The sequence below is a fragment of the Bubalus bubalis genome, chromosome 13 (assembly GCF_019923935.1).
Source record: "Bubalus bubalis isolate 160015118507 breed Murrah chromosome 13, NDDB_SH_1, whole genome shotgun sequence".
NCBI classification, from domain to species: Eukaryota; Metazoa; Chordata; class Mammalia; order Artiodactyla; family Bovidae; genus Bubalus; species Bubalus bubalis.
This window is the reverse complement of record NC_059169.1, coordinates 14,262,857-14,288,325: the sequence shown is the minus strand read 5'-3', so window position 1 is coordinate 14,288,325 and position 25,469 is coordinate 14,262,857. Positions and strand designations below refer to the sequence as shown.

At 42.8% G+C, this 25,469-nt stretch overlaps 1 protein-coding gene and 1 long non-coding RNA gene across 2 annotated transcripts in view; one reads left to right on the top strand and one right to left on the bottom strand.

Annotated features, from left to right (window-relative positions):
* Positions 1 to 25,469, bottom strand: part of LOC123328963 — a 47,819-nt gene that overhangs the window by 2,592 nt on the left and 19,758 nt on the right. The gene's annotated exons all lie outside the window — the stretch shown is intronic.
* CLDN10 (claudin 10) overlaps positions 13,692 to 25,469 on the top strand; it is a 105,507-nt gene continuing 93,729 nt past the window's right edge. Inside the window, exon 1 of the mRNA XM_006074279.4 lies at positions 13,692 to 14,133. Coding sequence (XP_006074341.3) covers positions 13,920 to 14,133 — 214 coding nt within the window. The 5' untranslated portion in view covers positions 13,692 to 13,919. The remainder of the gene's footprint in view (positions 14,134 to 25,469) is intronic.

Genomic DNA, 25,469 nt, shown 5'->3' with positions numbered 1-25,469 from the left:
AAAGATTAATTCAAGTATATTGATTATGTCAATAAGTTTATACTTGTTGCCATATATAAATACATATATAAATGCATTTTGCATTTAGGTATATCTGTATACCTGTATACCAAAATGAGATAAGGAGGTTATACATTTATTACTTAAATTTATACAGAGACCTAAACTAAACATTAGACCTAAATTAACATATCCCTAAATTTATGTTGTTAAAATGTAAATTTTAAAAATTTAAAAAATTAAATTGACAACTGCTTGACAATTCCTTTGCCATAAAAACCCCCATAGATGTAACTGGGGTAGCCAGACAAAAAATTGGTTTTATGGCAAAACGGCCCCCTAGAGTGGGTCCATCTTCCCGCTCAAACTACAAAAATAGCGGCTTCTTATCCAAGATTGATAGCTACTCTGATATTAAAGGGAAAATGCAGAACATTAAATTATTTGGCAAAGAGCCATCAGAAATTGTAGTTCCATATAATAAGGAACAACTTGATGCTCTTCTAATGTTTGATGAAAATTGACAGATTGCTATAGGAAACTATTTCGGTCAAATTTTTGCATCATTTACCCTCCAATGTTTTGTTAAATTTTATATCTAGACACCCAGTTATTTTCCCTGTTAGATACAAATAGTTCCCTATTCCAGATGCCAAAAATTTTGTATAAAATTTCAAATAAAACCTAACACGGGCATCCCTTATAATCCCCAGGGACAAGCTATAGTAGATAGAGCACACCAAACATTAAAAATACAAATTCAAAAATTAAAGGAAGGGGAATTTAAGTATAGTTCCCCCCATCAGATCTTACAACATGCTCTCTTTGTAATTAATAACCTAAATGTTGATTTGTCCGGAACAACAAGATACAAAGCCGTTGGTGAAATGGAAGGACCTCCTCTCCGGACAATGGAAGGGTCCTGACCCATTATTAACTAGCAGTCGAGAATGTGCTTGTATTTTTCCACAGGACATAGATTCACCAATTTGGATTCCAGACAGGCTAGGTCCGCAGCGCGCGCACTCGCTCGCCCCGCCCCACAGCCAGCTCTCGCCTCCGCGCCACCAGCCACACCCCGCACCCTCCTCGCTGCAGCCCACGACCTAGAGCTGAAGAAGTTTGTGCGGCGAGTGAGGGCTGGAGAGAAAAGCAGGCCCGCGGTGTGCCGTCCAAACCAGCGCGGCCCTGCCAACGAGAAGGGAACGCCCGGAGCCCAGGTGTAGGCGGCTAGCCCAAGTCCACAACCCCTGCCCCTCTGCCCGCCAAGGGTGCCATAGCCTGCAGCCTGCCGCTGGCGTTCTGCCTCCTGCTGCTGGGGACACTGCTCCCCTGGGCTGACGCCTGCAGCTGCTCCCCAGTGCACCCACAATAGGCATTTTGCAATCCAGACATAGTGATCAGGGCTAAAACAGTCAGTAAAAAAGAGGTGGACCTAATATAGTAACTTGTGAACAATGTATGCTCTCATCTTGTTTAAACCCTCAATATAATGTTTGCTCCTTTGTGGTGTTGTTGTGAACAATGTATGCTCTAATCTTGTTTAAATCCTCAATATAATGTTTGCTCCTTTGTAGTGTTACAACGTCCACCTTATATGGTCTTGCTGTATTAACAACAACTGCAGGATTTAATGGGATCGCGACGGTTTGTGGGCTTGCTTATCCTGGGAATAGCAGCTTTAATAATCGCAATTACTTCTGTTACTGTGGCAGCAATATCATTGACTCAACAAGTGCATACTGCCCAATATGTTGATACCATGTCTAAAAATGTTTCTCTAACTCTAGCAACACAGGAAGCTATAGATAAAAATTTGGAGATGAGGGTAGATGCCTTGGAGGAGGCAATAATGCATATTGGGACTGAGTTACAGGCTTTAAAAGTGAAAATGGCTCTGACATGCGATGCTGATTACCGGTGGATATGTGTGACATCTTTAAAGGTAAACGAGACAGATTATGAATGGGGAAAAATTAAAAATCATATTTCAGGTGTTTAGAACAGCTCTGACTTTGGCCTGGACTTAGGGAAACTTTATAATCAAATACAGACCTTGGAATACTCTTGACTGGATTTTACTGCCACTGGAGTAGCTAATAACTTTTTCACACCTTCTCTGTTTCTGGAAAAAATATTCTGTTTAATATCTTTAGTTATGCTGCTGTTGGTGCTCTAAATCATTCTTTCTTGTATTGTCAGGATTCTTCAGCAGAACATTCAAAAGCTCGCGACTGAGCTGCATCTGGCTGTTTTAAGAAATAAAAAAGGGGGAGATGCCAGGAGCCATCATGAGGAACTCCGCCTGTGGCAAAGGTCACGAGGAAGGAGGCTGGATATACGCAAAGGCGGGATCGAGCCTCAGGAGTCCCCCTGGAAATTCTTGAGCATCTACCCCAAAAACTAGAGTCTGCCTACTTTACTGCTTTGTGCTCTCATCTACACCTCTGACTTTATGGGGGGCTGTCCCCCACCACCTCTCTCTGAAAAAGAGTTAACTTAGAGCTCCAGTTAATAATAATTCCTGGGTGTGACAGGAGTGTTTCAACCTACAAACTCCTTTGAAGGTTCTCTAGCCTGCCTGACAGATTTGTCCGGCCACATGTGATTGTTCACAGCCTCCCAACTGTGAGAGGCATGAGACACTTTAAACCTTCTAAAAACAGGTTCTTTAGAGAAGTTAGGAGAAGGCAATGGCACCCCACTCCGGTACTTTTGCCTAGAAAATCCCATGGACAGAGGAACCTGGTAGGCTGCAGTCCATGGGGTCACTAAGAGTCAGACACGACTGAGCGACTTGACTTTCACTTTTCACTTTTGTGCATTGGAGAAGGAAATGGCACCCCACTCCAGTACTTTTGCCTAGAAAATCCCATGGACGGAGGAGCCTGGTAGGCTGCAGTCCATGGGGTCACTAAGAGTCAGACACGACTAAGCGACTTGACTTTCACTTTTCACTTTCGTGCATTGGAGAAGGAAATGGCAACCCACTCCAGTGTTCTTGCCTGGAGAATCCCAGGGACGGGGAAGCCTGGTGGGCTGCTGTCTATGGGGTCGCACAGAGTTGGACATGACTGAAGCAACTTAGCAGCAGCAGCAGCAGCAGAGAAGTTAGAAAACTATTAGTATAGTATAGTGGGCTGATTAGAATTGTACTGGTGAAGGGTTTTTTCATTTGTTGAGCCAATGTTTGCTGCTAAGACCCCACATCCCCTGCCCTTATACACATTAATGAATATATAGAAGAAATAAGTATTAACCTTTGATATTAATCACGTTAGACCTTAGGCTAAGCAAATTCTTTCCTTAATTAAAACCCACTACACCCTCACCCTATAGGAATGTAACTTTATCTGGTACCTTCAGAAGGTGGCGTCTGTTTTAAACATAATCACTCCTGGAGAAATAAGTGTTCTGGTTGACTGACTGCTGTCACAAGGAGAGGGTCATAAATTGTTAGCAGGCCCCCTGGCCAGAAGATGATGTAACACCCCTAAGATCTTCATATACATTTGTATAAAGCACCTGAAGTTAATAAAAGTCAGGACTTCTGACCCCGTGTGACTTTTGTATAACATCTCAGTGTATAAAAACAGACCCTGGAAAATAAAGAAATGGGATCAGTTCCCAGAAAGACTGGTTTCCTCATGCCACTCTTTCTCTCAACCTCTGGCTGAATTCCCATCTGGAACGTGGAGGGTCGTCAAGCCTACTAATTATGCCTGAGCTTCTAAGATCTGACCAGGGAGGCCTTAGTGTCTCCTCTCCTTCGGGAGAATGGGAGGACACCTGCGGCCTATGTAGGTGATGTAAATTCCTTGCCTTGGAATTTTATTAGCTTTCCACGTAAACCAAGTTATTCAGCCTCTTTTCTCCACTGAATTTCCCTACTGAGCTATCCTTATTTAACCAATCTTTATATCTTTAATTCTATCGTATCCTGATCACCAAAGCCATCCCCCCTTCGAAATCCCTGGATCCACCGGGGCTGGACCCCGGCACTATCCTCTGACATTCTTGTCAAGCACCCTGGGGCCATGTGCAATACAAGCCAAAACCCCTGGATTCAACCCTCAACCACCGCTCGATGGGGAGGTGGTGGATAAATACCCCAGTGCCTTGCCCGTCAGTTGAAGCAATTCCCTCTCCCATGATGACCCAGCAAGAAGGAGTCCAGTAGCACAAGCTGTAACTTGCTTATTAACACACTCTTTATGGACTTCCTTCCCTTCTGTATATCACTTTTCCACTCCCTAAATGTGTTTTCCTGGGATCACTTCCAAAATAAACTACTTCCACTCAAATCCTTGTCTCAGAGTCTGCTACTGGGGAACCCAAACCAAGACACCTACCAAAACCATCCTTCTAATTACTGAGAAATGTATTCACTCCCTTGCATCCATAGAAGTCCTAACTAATAACACTGTAAACCTTGGGTTGTGCAACACATTAGAGGACTTCAAATGCATCTGGTCGAAACTGAGGTATGCTATATGTATACAAAACACAATAAATGTCAAAGACAGTATAAAAATATTTTTCTCTCATTAATGATTTATCACATTGATTACATGTTGAAACAATATTATTGTGAACATACTGGTTTAAAAATATCTTACTAATATCCATTTCACCTGTTCCTTTTTACTTTTTAACATGACTATTACAAAAATTTTAAGTTATAGTTCATGTCATATTTCCGTGGCTGCAAGATAAGGCAGTAGCTTTGGATAAGAAGCAAATGAGAAGGGGCAGCTGGCCTTTGGCCCAAAGCTGGGAGTTTCGGTCAGAAAACCCGAGGTGCCTCGTCTTCAAATGAGCTTGTCTGCAAGTGTACATTTAACCCCATGTCGTGTATCCATGCAAAGTTCAGAATTAAACTACACGGTACAACTTGCTTGTATCCTGTGAGAAATGCCACTGTGTAAACAAAGACCAAATTCTGGGCCAAACGTTTTCTCCCTTTTACCAATTGGTGAGTATGTGTGTGTCAGTTATCATTTATCAATGTCCAGGTGACAAGATTTTACTGTTTAAACAAACAGCCAGACTATTTCTAGTACACATCTGTGTGTCCTATAGGACTGCAACTTTTCTTCAGCTACCATCAAATCACTATTCTTATTTCAAATTTAGACTTTCATCCAGCAATTGACTATCAAGCATTGCCATCCATCTCTGCCTATCAGTCAACTTGTTCAGTTTCCATAGAACAACCATCTCTGTATTGTGATGACACTTCTTTGTAGATCTATTTGTGTGTTTTATTACACTTCTCTGAATTGTTCAAAGTAAATGGAAGATGGAAAAAATGAATATGTTAATATTAAAAATAATGTAACTAATGTAAATATAGAGAAAGCATGAAGTAAATGAAAGGAGGTAACTATTCAGTCTGGTTTGCATGCATATTAGAAGTAATGGTTCATTATATGTTTAACTTTGAAGGAAGAGAAACAAAAATTTTAAATCTGTAAAATACATATAGCAGGTTTATTCATAATTACCAAAACTTGGAAGCAACCAAGATGTCCTTCAATAGGTGAGTGAATAATTAACCTAGTTCATCCAGACTATGGAGAATTATTCAGCACACACACACACACACACACACAAAATGTGCTACCAACCCATGAAACAACATGGAAGAATCATAAATGTTCATTACTAAGTGAAAGAAGTCAGTATGAAAAGGTTACATGCTGTATAATGCTAATTGTATGACAAAAAGGCAAACTATGGAGACAGTAAAATGATCAGTGGTTGCCAGAGAGTGGAGATGGGAGTAAGGGATGAACAGGTAGAGCACAGAGGACTTTTAGGACAATGGAAATACTCTGAATGATACCATGATGATGGAAATGTCATACATTTGTCTAAACTCACAGAATGCAAACCAGGAGTGAATCCTAATATAAACTATGGACTTTGGGTGACTATGATGGGTCAGTCTAGATCCGTCAGTTGTAGCAAATGTATCATCTGGTGAGGGATGTTGGTAGTGGGGAAGCCATGGAGTGTGAGGACAGGGGGTATATGAGAAACCTCTGCAATTGCCGCCCCCAAAAGTAAAAAAGTCAATGAAATACTGATACGATATTGATGAAGATTATATACCCAAATGGTGAAATGTTATATAGAAGAAATGGAGAGGGTTTTTGTTTTGCTTTTTTTTTTTAAGTTATGGACTGAGATTCCATAGTACTAGTATGCAGGTCAGGAAGCAACAGTTAGAACTGGACATGGAACAACAGACTGGTTCCAAATAGGAAAAGGAGTACGTCAAGGCTACACATTGTCACCCTACTTATTTAACTTATATGCAGAGTACATCATGAGAAATGCTGGGCTGGAGGAAGAACAAGCTAGAATCAAGATTGCCGGGAGAAATATCAATAACCTCAGATATGCAGATGACACCACCTTTATGGCAGAAAGTGAAGAAGAACTAAAGAGCCTCTTGATGAAAGTGAAGGAGAAGAGTAAGAAAGTTGGCTTAAAGATCAACATTCAGAAAACAAAGATCATGGCATCTGGTCCCATCACTTCATGGCAAATAGATGGGGAAACAGTGGAAACAGTGGCTGACTTTCTTTTTCTGGGCTCCAAAATCACTGCAGATGGTGATTGCAGCCATGAAATTAAAAGACACTTACTCCTTGGAAGGAAAGTTAGACCAACCTAGATAGCATATTAAGAAGCAGAGACATTACTTTGCCAACAAAGGTCCATCTAGACATGGCTATGGTTTTTCCAGGGGTCATGTATGGATGTGAGAGTTGGACTATAACGAAAGCTGAGTGCTGAAGAATTGATGCTTTTGAACTGTGGTGTTGGAGAAGACTCTTGAGAGTCCCTTGGACTGCAAGAAGATAATTCCTGGGTGTTCATTGGAAGGACTGATGTTGAAGCTGAAACTCCAATACTTTGGCCACCTGATGCAAAGAGCTGACTCATTGGAAAAGACCCTGATGCTGGGAAAGATTGAGGCCAGGAGGAGAAAGGAACGACAGAGGATGAGATGGTTGGATGGCATCACCTACTCAGTGGATATGGGTTTGGGTAGACTCCGGGAGTTGATTATGGACAGGGAGGCCTGACGTGCTGTGGTTCATGGGGTCACAAAGTGTCGGACATGACTGAGCGACTGAACTGAACTGAACTGTCTGGGAGCCCCAGGCTCACACTAGATCCAGGAGCCAATAGCATCAGAGCATTTTCTCCTTCAGACACCCACACCCTCCTGACCTGAGCCCCCAGAAAACACCCCTAAACTGTTACTCTAAACTGAGTGGTTTAGACTTGAGACTTGGTGATTGGCCAGGGGAAAATAAGCCTTGAAAGGGAAATAATACATTTACAGTGGAGAAAGCTGAAATCAAGTTAACATCACCATTGTTGAAACATAACTACATCATGTATCTCCTCATTTGACGTCAGCTGGACTGCTTACAGAGTGCCCAGATTAAACACTAATTCTGGGTGAGTCTGGAGTGAAAGCAGGGCTTCTCTGCTCACTAGGACTGTATTTCTAGAAGAGAAACACTCATAACCTGGCTTGAGTGATGGAGGTGGAGCTGAGATGAACAGAAGGGATTGCAGAGACCAGGAGATGAACTCAACAGTATCTGGGTAGATAGACCCACCATGATGACCCAGTCCTCAATTCTCTCTCTGCTTCCCTCCTTCAACATTCCACCTGCCCTGAAAAAAGAATCTGGTGTTGTGTGTGTTGGCAAATATCCACAGTCAAATGGCACATGGAATGTAAAGTTCATTTTCACTCCTTTGAGTCTGCAAGGGCATTTCTGGATGATCAGTGTTTGACTCAGTGGATTTGTGGATTCTGAAGATTATTCCCCCCACCCCACCCCACCCCCGCATTGTGAATGGGCATCATCCAACCTGTTAAGGGCCTGACTAGAAGCAGGGCAGAAGACAGAGAATTCCCTCCTTTTTTTCTTCCCTCACCGCTGGAGCTGACCTCCAATCTGATCTTCTCCTGTCCTTGAAGTGAGATGTACACCACTGACTCCCTGGGTTCTCAGGACTTCAGACTTGAACTAAATTATGCCACAGGCTGCCCTGGTCTCCATGAAGACTGTGGGCTTTCACACATAATCAGTAAGCTACTTCTTCCTTTATATATATACATACATACAAGTAGGCAAATGTCCACAGAAAAATGAAAGTGGGAGAGCTTGGACTGGGAAGCTTTTTGATGCCGTTTGATCCCAGAGTCTGCATTTCCCGCCACTACTCTGCATTGCCTCCACGTTCTCAGCCTTCACTCACTTCCCGGGGTTTGTCGTTCTGTCTATATCCCTTGTCAAGGTTGCCAGTCCTCCATCGGATGCAAGCCTGCAAAGCAGCCTGCGCAGCAGCAGCCATAGCGTCTTACGGTGCATGGCGCCATCTCGTGGCCAATCTAGGAAACTGTCGGGATCAATTTGACACTACTGGATTTGGGACCCACACCTGGAGTAACAGGCAAATTTGGCCTTGGAGTACGGATTGAAGCAGGGCAAAGGCTAATAGAGTTTTGCCAAGAGAACACACTGGTCATAGCAAACACTCTCTTCCAAGAACACAACAGAAGACTCTACACATGGACATCACCAGACGGTCAACACCAAAATCAGATTGATTATATTCTTTGCAGCCAAAGATAGAGAAGCTCTACACAGTCAGTAAAATAAGACCAGGAGCTGACTGTGGCTCAGATCATGAACTCCTTATTGCCAAATTCAGACTTAAATTGAAGAAAGTAGGGAGAACCACTGGACCGTTCAGGTATGACCTAAATCAAATCCCTTATGATTATACAGTGGAAATGAGGAATAGGTTTACGGGACTGAATCTGATAGAGTGCCTGATGAACTATGGATGGAGGTTCATGACATTGTACAGGAGACAGGGATCAAGACCATCCCCAAGAAAAAGAAATGCAAAAAAGCAAAATGGCTGTCTGAGGAGGCCTTACAAATAGCTGTGAAAAGAAAAGAAGCCAAAAGCAAAGGAGAAAAGGAAAGATGTAAGCATCTGAATGCAGAGTTCCAAAGAATAGCGAGGAGAGATAAGAAAGCCTCCTCAGCGATCAATGCAAAGAAATAGAGGAAAACAACAGAATGGGAAAGACTAGACATCTCTTCAAAAATTAGAGATACCAAGGGAACATTTCATGCAAAGATGGGCTCAGTAAAGGACAGAAATGGTATGGACCTAACAGAAGCAGAAGATACTAAGAAGAGGTGGCAAGAATACACAGAAGAACTGTACACAAAAGATTTTCACGACCCAGATAATCATGATGGTGTGATCACTGACCTAGAGCCAGACATCCTGGAATGTGAAGTCAAGTGGGCCTTAGAAAGCATCACTATGAACAAAGCTAGTGGAGGTGATGGAATTCCAGTTGAGCTATTTCAAATCCTAAAAGATGATGCTGTGAAAGTGCTGCACTCAATATGCTAGCAAATTTGGAAAACTCAGCAGTGGCCACAGGACTGGAAAAGGTCAGTTTTCATTCCAATCCCAAAGAAAGGCAATGCCAAAGAATGCTCAAACTACCGCACAACTGCACTCATCTCACATGCTAGTAAAGTAATGCTCAAAATTCTCCAAGCCAGGCTTCAGCAATACGTGAACCATGAACTTCCAGATGTTCAAGCTGGTTTTAGAAAAGGCAGAGGAACCAGAGATCAAACTGCCAACATCCACTGGATCATTGAAAAAGCAAGAGAGTTGCAGGAAAACATCTATTTCTGCTTTATTGACTATGCCAAAGCCTTTGACTGTGTGGATCACAATAAACTGTGGAAAATTCTGAAAGAGATGGGAATACCAGACCACCTGACCTGCCTCTTGAGAAACCTATATGCAGGTCAGGAAGCAACAGTTAGAACTGGACATGGAACAACAAACTGGTGCCAAATAGGAAAAGGAGTACATCAAGGCTGTATATTGTCACCCTGCTTATTTAACTTATATGCAGAGTACATCATGAGAAATGCTGGGCTGGAAGAAGCAGAAGCTAGAATCAAGATTGCCAAGAGAAATATCAATAACCTCAGATAGGCAGATGATACCACTCTTATGGCAGAAAGTGAAGAGGAACTAAAAAGCCACTTGATGAAAGTGAAAGAGGAGAGTTGGCTTAAAAAGTTGGCTTAAAGCTCAACATTCAGAAAACGAAGATCATGGCATCTGGTCCCATCACTTCATGGGAAATAGATGGGGAAACAGTGGAAACAGTGTCAGACTTTATTTTTTGGACTCGAAAATTACTGAAGATGGTGATTGCAGCCATGAAATTAAAAGACGTTTACTCCTTGGAAGGAAAGTTATGACCAACCTAGGTAGCATATTCAAAAGCAGAGACATTACTTTGCCAACAAAGGTCCATCTAGCCAAGGCTATGGTTTTTCCAGTGGTCATGTATGGATGTGAGAGTTGGACTATAAAGAAAGCTGAGCACAGAAGAATTGATGCTTTTGAACTGTGATGTTGGAGAAGACTCTTGAGAGTCCCTTGGACTGCAAAGAGGTCCAACCAGTCCATGGTAAAGGAGATCGGTCCTGGGTGTTCATTGGAAGGACTGATGCTAAAGCTGAAACTCCAGTACTTTGGCCACCTTATGCGAAGAGTTGACTCATTGGAAAAGACCCTGATGCTGGGAGGAATTGGGGGCAGGAGGAGAAGGGGACGACAGAGGATGAGATGGCTGGATGGCATCATCGACTCAACGGACATGAGTTTGAGTAAACTCCAGGAGTTGGTGATGGACAGGGAGGTCTTCGATTCATGGGGTCACAAAGAGTCAGACATGACTGAGCGACTGAACTGAACTGAACTGAGGTGAAAACAGAGCTTTCGATTTTTTTCTCTCTCTCTTCTCTTCTTTACTTTTCTTTGGACAGTAAATCACATATACTCAAAGAAAATTGTGTTCCTATTTTAATCATCTCACTGAAGGAGCAAGAAATGCACATGCAGATAGAAATGGAAATGGGGAGTATATCACAGGAGCAAGAGGGGTTGCAAGGAGCATTTTATTATGAATGCATAATTCATATATATGCATTATATGGAAAAAGATGCCTCTTTTTCCAGTGTGATTCAAAGGGAGAAGTACAAGTGTGCATCAAAAAAAAAAAAAAAAATGAAAGAACAAATTAAAAAGAAGAAAAAAGAGATTTCTTTGAAGGGGGGTGGAAATCTGTGAACTCTTCCAGGCTCATAAATTTTATTATATCATAAATGCCTCCCTACTAATTTAGTATGAAGATTATGACATAAGACATGTAGAGCACAGAGAAAAGTGCTAAATAAATGTCATCCATTGTTATTTTTATTCCCAGAAAGAGGAAGCTACTCAGAGCAGGGTGATGAACACTTTTGGTTTGCTCAGATGGTCCAGATTTTAACACTGAATGTCCTGTTTGCTGTGGATCCTCTCATCCCCAGGGACACAAATAATTCCAGGTTTTCAGCTTTTTTTGTTGGGGTTGAGGAGGATGGAAGAAAGTGACTGAATGTCTATTTTCCACAATCAAACGATAATCTCCTGTCAGATGCCCAGCAGTTCCTATTTCTACCTTATCTTCTCCTGCAAAAACGAAAGAAATTCTTGTCCTGGGAGACAAGTCAGCACGTTGCACTGAAGAGGGCAGCCTGAAGGGGGACTTGGTGTTCTCTGCACCACTCAGCAGCTACCAGCAGAGGGCACACTCCTACCCTCCTCACTGTATTCCCAGTTCCCTCCCCTGACCCACCTAGAGTTTCTGCCTCCCAGGAAATCTTAGTCTATTCCTTGCTCTTCCAAGTTAGGCTGTGTTCATCCTTTTTCTTCTGCCTCCTTCCTCTCCCTCCTTCCTGCCTCTCTACCTTCCTGCCTTTCATTTCCATGAGTAAAATTGCAAGGAATGTGAGCTCACAGTTACAAATTACAAAGCACCTGTTTTAACAAACCACCATGAGTAAGAGAGTCAAACTTTTAGAAATTTTAGGCAAAAACTAAAATCAATCCAACCTGAAAAAAACACAGATATGAGAATAGTGAGATACAGAATATAAAATAAGCCTCTTTAGGGACTTTCCTGATGGCTCAGTGATAAAGAATCCACCTGCCAGTGCAGGAGACATGGGTTCTATCTCTGATCCAGGAAGATCCCATATGCCTCAGAACAACTAAGTCTATGCACAACTACTGAGCCCGTGGTCTAGATCCCGGGAGCCACAACTACCGAGCCCAGAGGCTGCAACTCCTGAGCCCTCTCACCCTAGAGCCTGTGCTCTGAAACGAGAACAGCCACCACAATGAGAAGCTCATGCACCAGAACTAGAGAGGAGCCCCCATTCACCCCAACAAGAGAAAAAAACCATGCTGCAACAAAGACTTAGCACAGCCAAAAATAAATAAATAAAAATAAACAACAAACACCTCTAATATTAAAAAATAAAATATGGCTTCTGAATTTTGACTAAAGAACAAGAGGTTTGAAAAAATGAAATAGGCAGATTTGATGAATAAAATGGAAATTCTAAAACTTTTTTTTAAGAGTTTTACATAGCCGAAGATAAATTTTTTTTAATCAGAACATATGTCTGAAAAAAAATTCCCAGAATGCAGCATGGAGCAATAAAGAGGTAAAAAATGTTAAAGAGAGTTTGAGATATAGAACAAAGTAAAAAATACATCTTATCAGAGTCACAGAAGGAGATAAAGGATAGGGGCAGAGTTGATTTCTAGAGAAAGGACTAACAGTTCTCCAGAACTGATGAAAGAGTATCAGTTTCAAGAAGATCAGTAAATCCTAAAGAAGATTTAAAAAAGAAAAATCCACACTTAGAAAATTAGTGAAACTGCCAAAACCAAAGAAGCAGTCTTAAATCCAGCCAAACATAGATTAATCTACAGAGAAATGACAAATCAGGCTCTCAGTTTCTCAAAAACAACAGTGGAAGTCAACTAAAAATGAGTTGTATCTTGAAAGTACTGATTCAAAACGATGGTTCAGTTCAGTTCAGTTCAGTCGCTCAGTCGTGTCTGACTCTGCGACCCCATGAGTCACAGCACACCAGGCCTTCCTGTCCATCACCAACTCCCGGAGTTTACTCAAACTGATGTCCAACGAGTCGGTGATGCCATCCAGCCATCTCATCCTCTGTCGTCCCCTTCTCCTCCTGCCCCCAATCCCTCCCAGCATTAGAGTCTTTTCCAATGAGTCAACTCTTCACATGAGGTGGCCAAAGTATTTGAGTTTCAGCTTTAGCATCAGTCCTTCCAATGAACACCCAGGACCGATCTGCTTTAGAATGGACTGGTTGGATCTCTATAACCCAGCAAAATTCATCTAATGAAATACTATATTCTGCTCTCATAATTTATGAACTATAGCTACATTCCAGAACACAGATAAACTTCACAAATGCAATGTGTGGAAAAAAATAGGTTACAGAAGAAACCTAACACAATGATTCCATTTATGTAAGACTCAGAAACACACAAAATTAAAGCAATGGGTCAAGTAAGCCTTTACTGTTACTGTATAATTTGTACTTTGTAATATCTGGTCATTCCATGGTTCGTTAAGCTTCAGACTAACAGAAAATTAAGCATTAACTACGGAGCCAGGAAAAAAAAAAAAAATCTGCAAACTCAAAACCTTTAGAATCAGTCTACAAAGTTTTAGTAAATACCCGTGTAGAAAGATCGTCTTTGGCTACTTCTAAAATGCCATCGGTAAATCAAACTGTATCCTAAATTCCGGTCCTTCCTCCAGCCATCCGAGCATGAAGCGCTGTCACCTACCCGCATTAACTCGCTGCAACGCTGGTCCACGCGGGTTGTGCCCGCTGCATGCCTAGACCACGGCTGCCATCTGTCCGGACAGTGTCCCCGGAGACGCCTGAGCGACATGTCCAGGGCTCAGATCTCGGCACTGGTGTTCGGCGTCGGGGGCTTTGGCGCTCTCGTCGCGGCCACCGCGTCCAATGAGTGGAAAGTAACCACCAGAGCGTCCTCGGTGATAACGGCCACTTGGGTTTACCAGGGGCTCTGGATGAACTGCGCAGGCAACGCGTTGGGTTCTTTCCACTGCCGACCGCACTTTACTATCTTCAAAGTAGAAGGTAAATATAATAGCTTTGTTTGGGGTGGAAGCAAAATGTCGCTTTTCCCCCTCACGGCACTCAAGTGTCTGTGTTCAGTCTGCTGTTGACTGGGTGCTTAATCCGAGTGCCAAGATTTGCCTAAGACGGATGATGTGTGTGAGTGTTGGCTGAAAGAATTAAATCATGCCTTTTATATGGCAAAGGAAAATTAAGGATAACTTTATGGATATGGTGAAAGTCGCTCAGTCATGTCCCACATTTTGTGACCCCCCCATGGACTATACAGTCCATGGAATTCTCCAGGCCAGAATATTGCAGTGGGTAGCTGTTCTCTGCTCCAGGGGATCTTCCCAACCCAGGGATCAAACTCAGCTTTCCTGCATTGAAGGGGGATGCTTTACTGTCTGAGCCACCAGGGAGCCCCAATGGTTGTGTTAGAAATACCTAATGTGAATAATAGATGCCAAGGGAAAGGGCAGAGGTGACTGGCTTGTTTTAAAACTCGTTTCAATTTGCCTTATGTCATGGAGGACTCCATATACACACATATAGGAACACACGCCACCAGAAACCATATGTTCTACTGTTTTGCTTTCTTGGCCTCCCTGCCTGGCATGTGGGGATCTTAGTTCCCCAACCAGGGATCCAACTTTTGCCCCCTACAGTGGAAGCAGAGTCTTAACCACTGGACCACCAGGGAAGTCCTGATCCTATGCTATCCGAAATCCCTGTATTTCCTCAGGCCATTCTAAGATGAAATCCATACACACATATGTATATATTCATATATATGTGTATTTATATTTATATTCACAGTGATATGAACATATGAGAAGACATATAGTATTGAGAGAGTAAGAGTTTTTAGAGGGGTTTCCATATTTTTAAAGAACTATGCTTAGTGATAAAATAGCAGGACAAGAAATCTTTAAAGTAGCTAAGGGAAATAAAATGCCCATGAGGTTTTCGTGAGGATTTATCAAAAATATGTATGTAGACGAGCTTTCAACTTTATGCGTATTAGAAACTATTGCAAGGGGTTTCTTGCAACATACTGCAAGTATATGTATCCTAAAGAGGGAAAAAATTTAAAGGTTTTTCAGTATAATCTATAAGAATAGCAAATCACTGTGTAGCACCTGAAATTAATATGATATTTAAATCAACTATACTTCAGAGGAAGACATTTTCATACCTTGGAATACCTCCAGGCAACAATTATTGGCTACTTGCTTGTATGTGATTATGGAATTACTATCTGCATCTGTTTTCTGCCTTTTAGGTATGTTTACAAATCAGTCACAAGTTGTGGGTTTATTATACTAAAAATTGCCCCCAGTAATTTATAATACACAGAGTTTTCACAATCAAATGGCAAAACTGAACCTTGGCCCCAATAAAGAAAATGAAATAAAATTTTAACTAGAAGTTACTAAAGCATAATATTTTAAGGGGTTTTTGTGTCAAGTATTCATGTCATTAGTCCACTATGTGTGCCAAGGGATAAAGAGAGGATATTTAGTTAAATTCAGGAGATTCTAATGACAATCAAGGGAACAGTTCAAGCTTGGACACAGGCCTCCAAATAACATGGGCTTTCCTAAGCCCTCATTAGAGGAATCAATGCTCATCTCTCTTCAGTCCTGACTTCTAAACTTATCTTGGGATATTTCAAAACTGTTCCTTCTACTGTGGAAGGTTTCCCCAGGTACAGGGAAAACTTAAAGGAGAGTGTTGTGGGGGACATGGTTGTCATTCCACAGACCTCTTGGCCCACTTCCACCTCGGGCAGCAAGTAGAAGATATCTCATATGGATAAGTGTATTTCTTTGTTCTTTCTGGGTTCGTTCTTTATATACATACATATATATATATGCTCTGCTGCACTGTGCATTAGTCACTCCAGTCATGTCCGACACTTTGCAACACTATGGATTGTAGCCCGCCAGGCTCCTCTGTCCATGAGGATTCTCCAGGTAAGAATACTGGAGTGGGTAGCCATTCCCTTCTCCAGGGGATCTTCCCGACCCAGTAATTGAACCGGGGTCTCCTGCATTGCAGATGGATTCTTTACCAGCTGAGCTGATATATATTTATGGTCTTCTATCTTTCATTCTCTATTCCTTAATGAAACCTAGTTATTGTGAAAAATAGGCAATCAACCTTAGCTCCAAAGTGGGCTAAAGAACCACTGTAACCTTTTATAATGATTTCAACAGCTACTTCCCTAAATGTATCTTAGAAAATGTGGGGTTCGAAATGTTGTTTCTAAATATTGTTGATGGTGATCCAAACAATCTTCTATCCTTAAACTTTATCCCCTTGACTTTGCTTCTCGATAGAAATATAGCGTGTTCTGTACATCTGCTGCGTATACTGCACATGAGAGGTAATTTGGAAAACTTTGTTCACTGAAAATGCTTCAATTAGAATTTATAAAATTCATTTAGGGCTTCCTTGGTGGCTCAGAGGGTAAAGCTTCTGCCTACAAGGCGGGAGACCTGGGTTCGATCCCTGGGTCGGGAAGATCCCCTGGTGAAGGAACACAACCTTTCTACTTTCTTCATCCTGAATCAAAATCTTTACCAAAGACACAGGTTACTATTGAGATGTATGTTCAACATCAGGAACACTGATTCATATTTTCAAGAAAATGGACACACAAACTTGGATTTCCTCATTCACACAGTCATTGCTGTTGATGCTGATTACTTTTCTTTTATTCTTTTTTGAAAGCATAACAGTGAGATGTTTGGAAAGTTTTCTATGCCAATAAGCTCTTAAATGTCACAATAATTTCAAACTGAGTAAAAAAACTCAGAGGCCAAAGAGGAATGAAAATGGTATATCATGTTTTAAAATAATAAATTGAATTAAGCCTATACTGTCAATTTGAGACAAATCTTCTTAGGCCAGATTAAGCCTCCTCTAAGAAAGAAAAAGAAAAGATCTTTTTAAGCTGCCAGATTTTTTTTTTCTTGCTGTTTACATAACTTCATGTCAAAGTCATACCTTGTCATGTCAAAGTCATACCTTCTTGTTGCTAACCATCTTAGATGCCCCAGTATAGCTACAGATTTTTAGGAACTCATTTAGATTCATAATGACGACATCCTTAAAAGATTTGATGTAAGCCAGCACCTCTTTGGACAAGAGGCATTTCCAGTTGTGAAAAAAAAAGCCCCCTTCTAGTGTAGTTATAAGGAATCAATTTTAGGAGATTACCATAGACTTTATTTTTCTGGGCTCCAAAATCACTGCAGATGGTGATTTCAGCCATGAAGTTAAAAGCTGCTTACTCCTTGGAAGGAAAGTTATGACCAATCTAGACAGCATATTGAAAAGCAGAGACGTTACTTTGTCAACAAAGTTCTGTCTAGTCAAGGCTATGGTTTTTCCATTGGTGATGTAAGGATGTGAGAGTTGGACTGTGAAGAAAGCTGCGCACCGAAGAATTGATGCTTTTGAACTGTGGTGTTGGAGAAGACTCTTGAGAGTCCCTTGAACTGCAAGGAGATCCAACCAGTCCATTCTGAAGGAGATCAGCCCTGGGTGTTCATTGGTATGACTGTGGTTGAAGCTGAAACTCCAATACTTTAGCCACCTGATACAAAGAGCTGACTCATTGGAAAAGACCCTGATGCTGGGAAAGATTGAAGGCAGGAGGAGAAGGGGACAACAGAGGATGAGATGGTTGGATGGCATGACCAACTCAATGGACATGGGTTTGGGTGAACTCTGGGAGTTAGTGATGGATAGGGAGGCCTGGCGAGCTGTGGTTCATGGGGTCGCAAAGAGTCGGACACGACTGAGCGACTGAACTGAACTGAACCATAGTTGTTCAGTCACTAAGTCATGTCCGACTCTGCAACCCCATGAACCGCAGCACACCAGGCTTCCCTGTCCACAATCTCCTGGAGTTTACTCAACGTCATGTCCCTTGTGTCAATGACACCATCCAACATTCTCATCCTCTGTCGCCCCCTTCTCCTCCTGAACTTGATCTTTCCCAGCATTAGGGTCTTTTCCAATGAGTCAGATCTTCACATTGAGTGTCCAGAGTATTGGAGCTTCAGGCTCCACTGAAGGAGCCTCCTTACTGTGGCCTGAAAGCTTCTTGACTCAATTTCAAAGCACTTCGTTGTCTTTAGATGCAATATTCACTCTAGGCTGTGTCTCTTGTTTTGTCATGTTTGGTTTTTCTTACCTGTGAAATGGTGATGAAACGAGAGAAAGGCAAAGCACCTTGTACAGTGCCTGACACAGAGCCGTGCACCATAAAGGGTGGCAATTGTTCCTATGAATACAGATTTTGGTGCCGGGAGAGCTCACATCTCAGTGGTAGGAAGGTGACTGTTTCTTCTGCTCCATCTATTTGTTTCTAGCCAGGACAGTAGTAGCTGCTACCTGGGATCCAAAACCAAATAGAAGGAGGCCTCTGATCCCTTGTCACACACCCTATGTCATATTTATAACAAAGGGAAGGCTATTGTGTTCATTGGATTAAAGTCTATGCTTATCCTACAGGTTAGGATTCACTGTACATCATTAGCCAGGACCACACTTTGTGTCAAAGTCAGTTTCTCACCACAGATGTGGACCTGTTCCTTCTGTCAATCACATGTCGCAACTGCTGAAAGGGGGAAAAAAGGCCCCCCTCCAGGCTTCATGGTGGGAAATAGAGCCTCACCAGACCTAGGATGCATTTGTATGCTCCTACTATTACCATGCCGTGCTCAGTCATGTCCAACTCTTTGCAACCCTATACACTGTAGGCCACCAGGCTCCTCTGTCCATAGGATTTCCAGGCAGGAATACTGGAGTGGTTTGTCATTTCCTTCTCCAGGGGATCTTCCCAACCCAGAGATGGAACCTGTGTCTCCTGAGCCTCTTGCATTCCAGGCAGATTCTTTACCTGCTGAGCCATTAGGAAAGTCATTGGGATAGCCTATTTGTGTGCTGGGCAGTCAAAAATAGACAAAGTTTCCTTAAATATTCCTGGTTCTGAGCACTGGGAAAAACTTTGTGACAGTTTAATTTACTGATTTGATTCACATTTGCATTTTACAAGTGATTTCACATAGATGATCATATTTATGCAAAAGATGGTACTCTGTAGTTCCCATTTTACAGAGTAACTGAGACTCACAGGAGCGCATATTTATAACTTTGTATGGTTGTCTATAGAATTTTGGGGGAAATGTCCAGTGTTTGTACCAGCCTAAAACCTGCATTGAAGTCCCAGCTCGGCCACAAATTTTTTGTGTGACATGCATGCACAGATAAGCTACTTAAATTCATTGTTTCCCTTTCTCACTGAGAAGATGATATTAGTTACCTACCAAAATTTGTGGGGAGATCAGGAAAAAGCATCCTCTGTGGGTGTGTGTGCTCAGTCGTGTCTGACTCTTTGCAGCCTCACAGACTATAGCCCACCAGACTCTTCTGTCCATGGGATTCTCCAGGCAAGAATACTGGAGTGGGTTGCCATTTCCTTCTCCAGGGGATCTTCTCAACCCAGGGATCGAACCCATGTCCTTACATCTCCTGCATTGGCGTGGGAGTTCTTTACCACTAGCGCCACCTGGGAAGCCCTATTAAGTATGTATTTTTAAATGTGCCTGGAATTTGTTCTAATCAGGGATGGTAAGATGCACAGACATGAAATGCCATTGAGGAGGAAGCTTTCACACTCATAGATCCCCAGAAGTAGGAGCCTGGATCCCCACACAGGCCCAAGCTAGGAAGCACTAGAGTCAGTCGGGAGGCTGAGGAGTGAGAGGAAAACACAGGCAAAAGCTTTTACTGAGTTGTCTGGTACCCGCCCCAGGTTGATCATGATGGAGGAACACTGGCTTGACGTATGGAAGCTTGATCAAGGAGATCACTGGGGTGTGGGCTTTGGATTAGTAGATTGGTCTCTGAAAGTGGCACGTGTATTTTATCTCTAAGAATCCACTGGCCTTGGATACCAAGGCCTCCCCTACCTGCCACAGTGATGCCTTGGGTGCCAGAGCACCGAGAATGCAGAAAGCAAGAAAATACAGGGACTTTCCTGATGGTCCAGTGGTTGAGATTCTGCCTTGCCATGCAGGGGACATGAGTTCAAGCTCTGATAAACAGCTAAGCCTGCCTGCACACTCCAGCACTCGTGTGCCATAACTAGAGAGTCTGTGCATGGCAACGAATGATGCACTAAGACCTCATGTGCTGCAGCTAAGACCCAACACAGCCTAATAAATAATTAAAAAAAAAAAACAAGATAATACAGTAAACGTAGTATGGCTATGAAATCCTTTGGTAGTGTTTGCATAGATAGGTCAGGAAGGCAAGTGCTTTGTCATCCCCCCTCCCCTTTATGGCCTCTCAAGCTTATCTGATTGTCAGTCTTTGTTCTCTTGTGGTGAATATTTTGTGTAGAAAAGGTTCAGGTGTATTTCTTGCCAGGTCCAGTGCTCCTCTCTCACTCATTGCCCATCTGACCCCGAGTATGGCCAGCCGGCGCCGGTGAGTCTCTTCTGCTCCGATTCCCTGACTCACCCACAGACTAATTCGCATCCTCAAGCAGATGAACTCAAAGGGCATCTAAGCAAACAGCATGCTGGGACTGGTAAAACCCACCACTGTTACGCATTTTTAGACACTTGCAGAGCACTTCAGAAAGCAGTAATGCTCTTGAATAAAGCCAGGATAATTGAGCAGATTTTCAAGAGACAGCTGGTCTACAATTAAACTTGGACCAAATTTTTGTACACATTACAGGAAAAAACTGATGACCAAAATTAACAGTTTGGCAAATGGCTATGGTGTCATAGTACAACTACAAAAGGAATCTTCTAAGTATTTAATCTGCTTATTCACTAATGAGTTCCTTTCCATTCATTAGATTCCCAAGGCAGCATATGGGGACAAGTGAGGACAGGACCCAGGCCTATCCTCTGTGGACATATGGTTTAGAGGAGATGATCATTTAGCAAGCGATTAGACCCGGATGGTAAGTGCTGTCTGGGGTTAAGTTCAGGGCATAGGCAGACTTCCCAGAAAAGCTAGTGCTTGAACTGACTTGAAAGATGGGTAGAGGTTGGCCCAGAGAAAGGAAGGGAGGGCATTTCAGGTCAGGGGACTTATCCAGCTCTACAATTTATTAACTGTGTGACTCCAGTCGAAAATGCTTAAAATATGAGCTCCCCTGTCTGTAAAATGGAAGTAATATTATTACTATTATTTAATTAATTAAATATAATTAATATTACTATTACCTAGTAATATTATCTACTTTAGAGGGCCATGTTAAGGAGGAAGTGAATTGATTTGTGCAGAGGATTCAGAGCAGGGCCTGAAGCATCTACAAGCAAAGACCTCATGGCAGAAGGAGCTAAATGCATCAGGGACCATCAAGCATATCGGAAAGGCTGACACGTGGATGTGCAGGAGGAGGCTCAGATGGGGTGCAGGTGCAGAGAGAGCGGAACTTGCAAAGAGACCTTTAAGCTTCATTAGGGGATTTAGACTTTGTCTTAGAGGAGCTGGAAAGCCGTTGAAACATTCTGAACAGAGAATTTCTGACGGGACTTGCATTTCAGAAAGATCCTGCAGTATTTCATGTGAGAACCTGAACCATGAGGGCAGCATTGGGAACTGACAAGGAGGGTGCTTAGAGGTAGAGCTGATGAGACCAACTAACTTGGTGACTCATAAGGGATGAAGGGGTCATGGTTGCTCTGAGGTTCCTGCCCAGAGACTTGTGGGCAGCGGAAGAAGAAGCTGGCTACAGAGCAGGTCCCAAACTAAGTTCCATCCCTCTCCCAGAACAGTGTTTTCCAATACATACCAAGATCTCAAGCAATCAGATCTTTAACTTAATGTTTGGCTTTAAACAGCAATTGGATAGAATGAAAGATAATAGTTTGACTGAACCGAATTAAAAAAAAAAAAAAAAAACCTGTGCTTTTTAGATGTTTAATAAAGAACAACAGGAAAAGATGGCAGCCATAAGGATTAATGCAATCTGAAGTGCCATTAACAGCATAAGAATGTTCAAGTTAGAAGACATATTCTCCCCATATGCTCCCCATATTCTGTAGTCAAATTGCATAGGGCTAGCTTGGGCACCATACTTCAAGGAACACAAATACAAACCACATTCATTGATTTGAGAGGAGGGTAACTAGGAAGATGGAAGGTCTTGAAATAAATTCACATGAGCAATTGTTTCACCTGGAAAAGGAAAAAAAAAAAAAAAATGCTGGGTATAGGAGGGACTGAGGAATGGGAAGAAGATGAGTAGGACCGATGGGTAGATGATACTAGGGAATCAGATTCACAGGGCCTGTGGAGAAGTTTCTGAGTTGCCCAATGATGGTACAGGCTGTCCCACAAAGAACTGGCCAGAAGTATCCAGAGGAGGCTGCTATTGGTCCTCTGCTAAAAGGTGGTAAAAATAATTCCTGCACTGGCTGGAAATACAGACTGTGTGCATACTCAGTCACTCAGTCATGTGCAGCTCTTTGTGACCCTATGGACTGTAGCCCACAAGACTCCTCTGTCCATGGGATATTTCAGGCAAGAATACTGGAGTGGGTTGCCATCTTCTCCTCCAGGGTATCTTCCCAACCCAGGGATTGAACCTGGGTCTCCTCCATTGCCAGGTGGATTCTTTACCCCTGAGCCACTTAGGAAGCCCAGAAAGACAGACTAGGTAATCCCTCAAGTCAATTCCAGTTTGAGATCTGAGATTCTGTGGCATGTAAGTAGAAAGAGAATATTTAAACATCAGTATTTCTGATTTGCACATTGATTTATTTTGGGACAACTCATGAGCTCCATGCTGGTTATTTTGGAACAAAATAATAAAAAGACCTATCTGACCTGTAGATTGTTCACAGTCCAGAAGGGAACATGAATTAAGGTAGTAAATGTTATAGTAATGTTATTATATTTAAATCAATATATTATGGTATGTTAGAATTAATATAATAATCATGCAATTCTCTATCTTGAACTGATAACTTCAAAGGTCCTAAGCAAGCCCTAGGGGTGTGCCCCCTAACTCTTGCAGAAAAAGGAAGGACTCCTGCTAAATCCAGGCATAGAGTAAGCCCTACTGGCTGGGGGGAGGGGCAGATATAAGAGCACAAGTCTTGCCTTTAACTGGATTTCTTTGAATCAGTATTTTTGCTTTATATGAACCAAACATAGCCCATGAATATAACAGCCAAAGCAGTCACCTTATTGGGAGACGCATTTTCTGCAGAACACAAAATGTGACTCTTAGTGACATGGGCAGGAAAATGAAGGCTATTTTCTCCCTTTCTGACCACAGCAGAGGCTCTCATTCATTTTACCAGTGAACCTCCAGCCAGTCATGTCTGGGGATTTTCACCTGCTCTGTAGGACTCTTACAAACGTCCCCAGGGAAGCTGAGTCTCTCCTGTGGGCATCGGGACCCTTCCTCAGTCCTGCACCCGTGCTCTGTGCTCTTCCCACTATGCTCAGCCTCCCACTTTCTGGAAAAGAACAATAAAACCGCTCTCCTGTTGAAACCTGGACCTCGGACCTCATATTTTGCTCTGCCAGCTGATGTCTGGGCTCCAGACAGTACATCTGTCTCATAACTGTCTTACCCACGAATTGCAACCCGCCCGGCCACTCAGTCTTGACCCAATGCCTGCCCTCAACTCTGAGCTCCAGTCCCAGCTGACTGGACTGCGTGCTGGTTTGCCCAGCGGGTCCTCCTGCCCCAGGTTCTATTTCCTTACCAGAACAGGCTCCTCTCCTACCCTCTACCTTGATGGAAGATGGATGATGGAAAGTCGCTTAGTCGTGTCCAACTCTTTGTGACCCCATGGACTGTAGCCTACCAGGCTCCTCCATCCACAGGATTTTCCAGGCAAGAGTACTGGAGTGGGTTGCCATTTCCTTCTCCAGAGGATCTTCCCAACCCAGGGATTGAACCCAGGTCTCCCGCATTATAGGCAGACGCTTTACCGTCTGAGCCACCCCTCTCCTCTACCTTGGGAAGGACTATTCTCCAAGATGTGAGAATGTGGATGGGAAGGAGTGAAGCAGGAATCACTTCCATGGTCCAGTTAACAAAGGGAATGCAGTGGGTGGTGGTCTTGGTAGGAGATGGAGCCACAAAGAGGAGCCAACAGATGCTATTTACAGAATTATCTAGAATTTATTTACATCACCTGGGAAAATACCCATGTTATCCTAACTCATGGCATCTGGTCCCATCACTTCATGACAAATAGATGGGGAAACAATGGAAACAGTGGCAACTTTATTTTGGGGGGCTCCAAAATCACTGCAGATGGTGATTGCAGCCATGAAATTAAAAGATGTTTGCTTCTTGGAAGAAAAGCTATGACCAACCTAGACTGTATATTAGAAAGCAGAAACATTGCTTTACCAACAAAGGTCCATCTAGTCAAGGCTATGGTTTTTCCACTAGTCATGTATGGATATGAGAGTTGGACTATAAAGAAAGCTGAGCACTGAAGAATGGATGCTTTTGAACTATGGTGTTGGAGAAGACTCTTGAGAGTCCCTTGGAACTGGGAACTCTTGGAACACTTGGAACTGGTTAGGTTAGGATGCAACCAGTCCATCCTAAAGGAAATCAGTCCTGAATATTCATTGGAAGGCCTGATGCTGAAGCTGAAACTCCAATACTTTGGCCACCTGATGTGAAGAGCTGACTCATTGGAAGACCCTGATGCTGGGAAGGATTGAAGGCAGGAGGAGAAAGGAATGACAAAGGATGAGGTTGTTGGATGGCATCACCAACTCAATGGACATGAATTTGAGTAAGCTCCGTGAGTTGGTGATGGACAGGGAAGCCTGGCATGCTGCAGTCCATAGGGTCACAAAGAGTCGGACATGACTGAGTGACTGAACTGAACTGAACTATTCTAACTCCCTCTATTCCAGATTCAAGTCAGTACTGGGAGGGTTAGGAGACCATAGCGCCCTCCCCAGGGAACTTCTGTTCCAATGCTGTCCTGTAGGGGCACCCAAAGATTCTTAGGGAACAGTAACTACCCTCTGCTTTATAGGGCTCTTTCTGCTTCTGCTTCCTGCTCCTTCATTAATCTCTCCTGGGAGTGCTAGGGGTGGGGGGACTGCCATTGCCTAGGGTGGTGAGCCATCCAGCTTGTGCTCCAGTTACTCTAGAATCATAAGACAGACTCACACCATGTAAGAGTGCTCACTCCATGTGGGCACAGGCATGCACACAGACAGCTGTAGCTGGTTCTACAGCTAACTACACATCCATACAAACTCTCACCATGCAAACACCTCTACACATCATGTGCACACACACACAACTCACCATGTAGACATCCCAC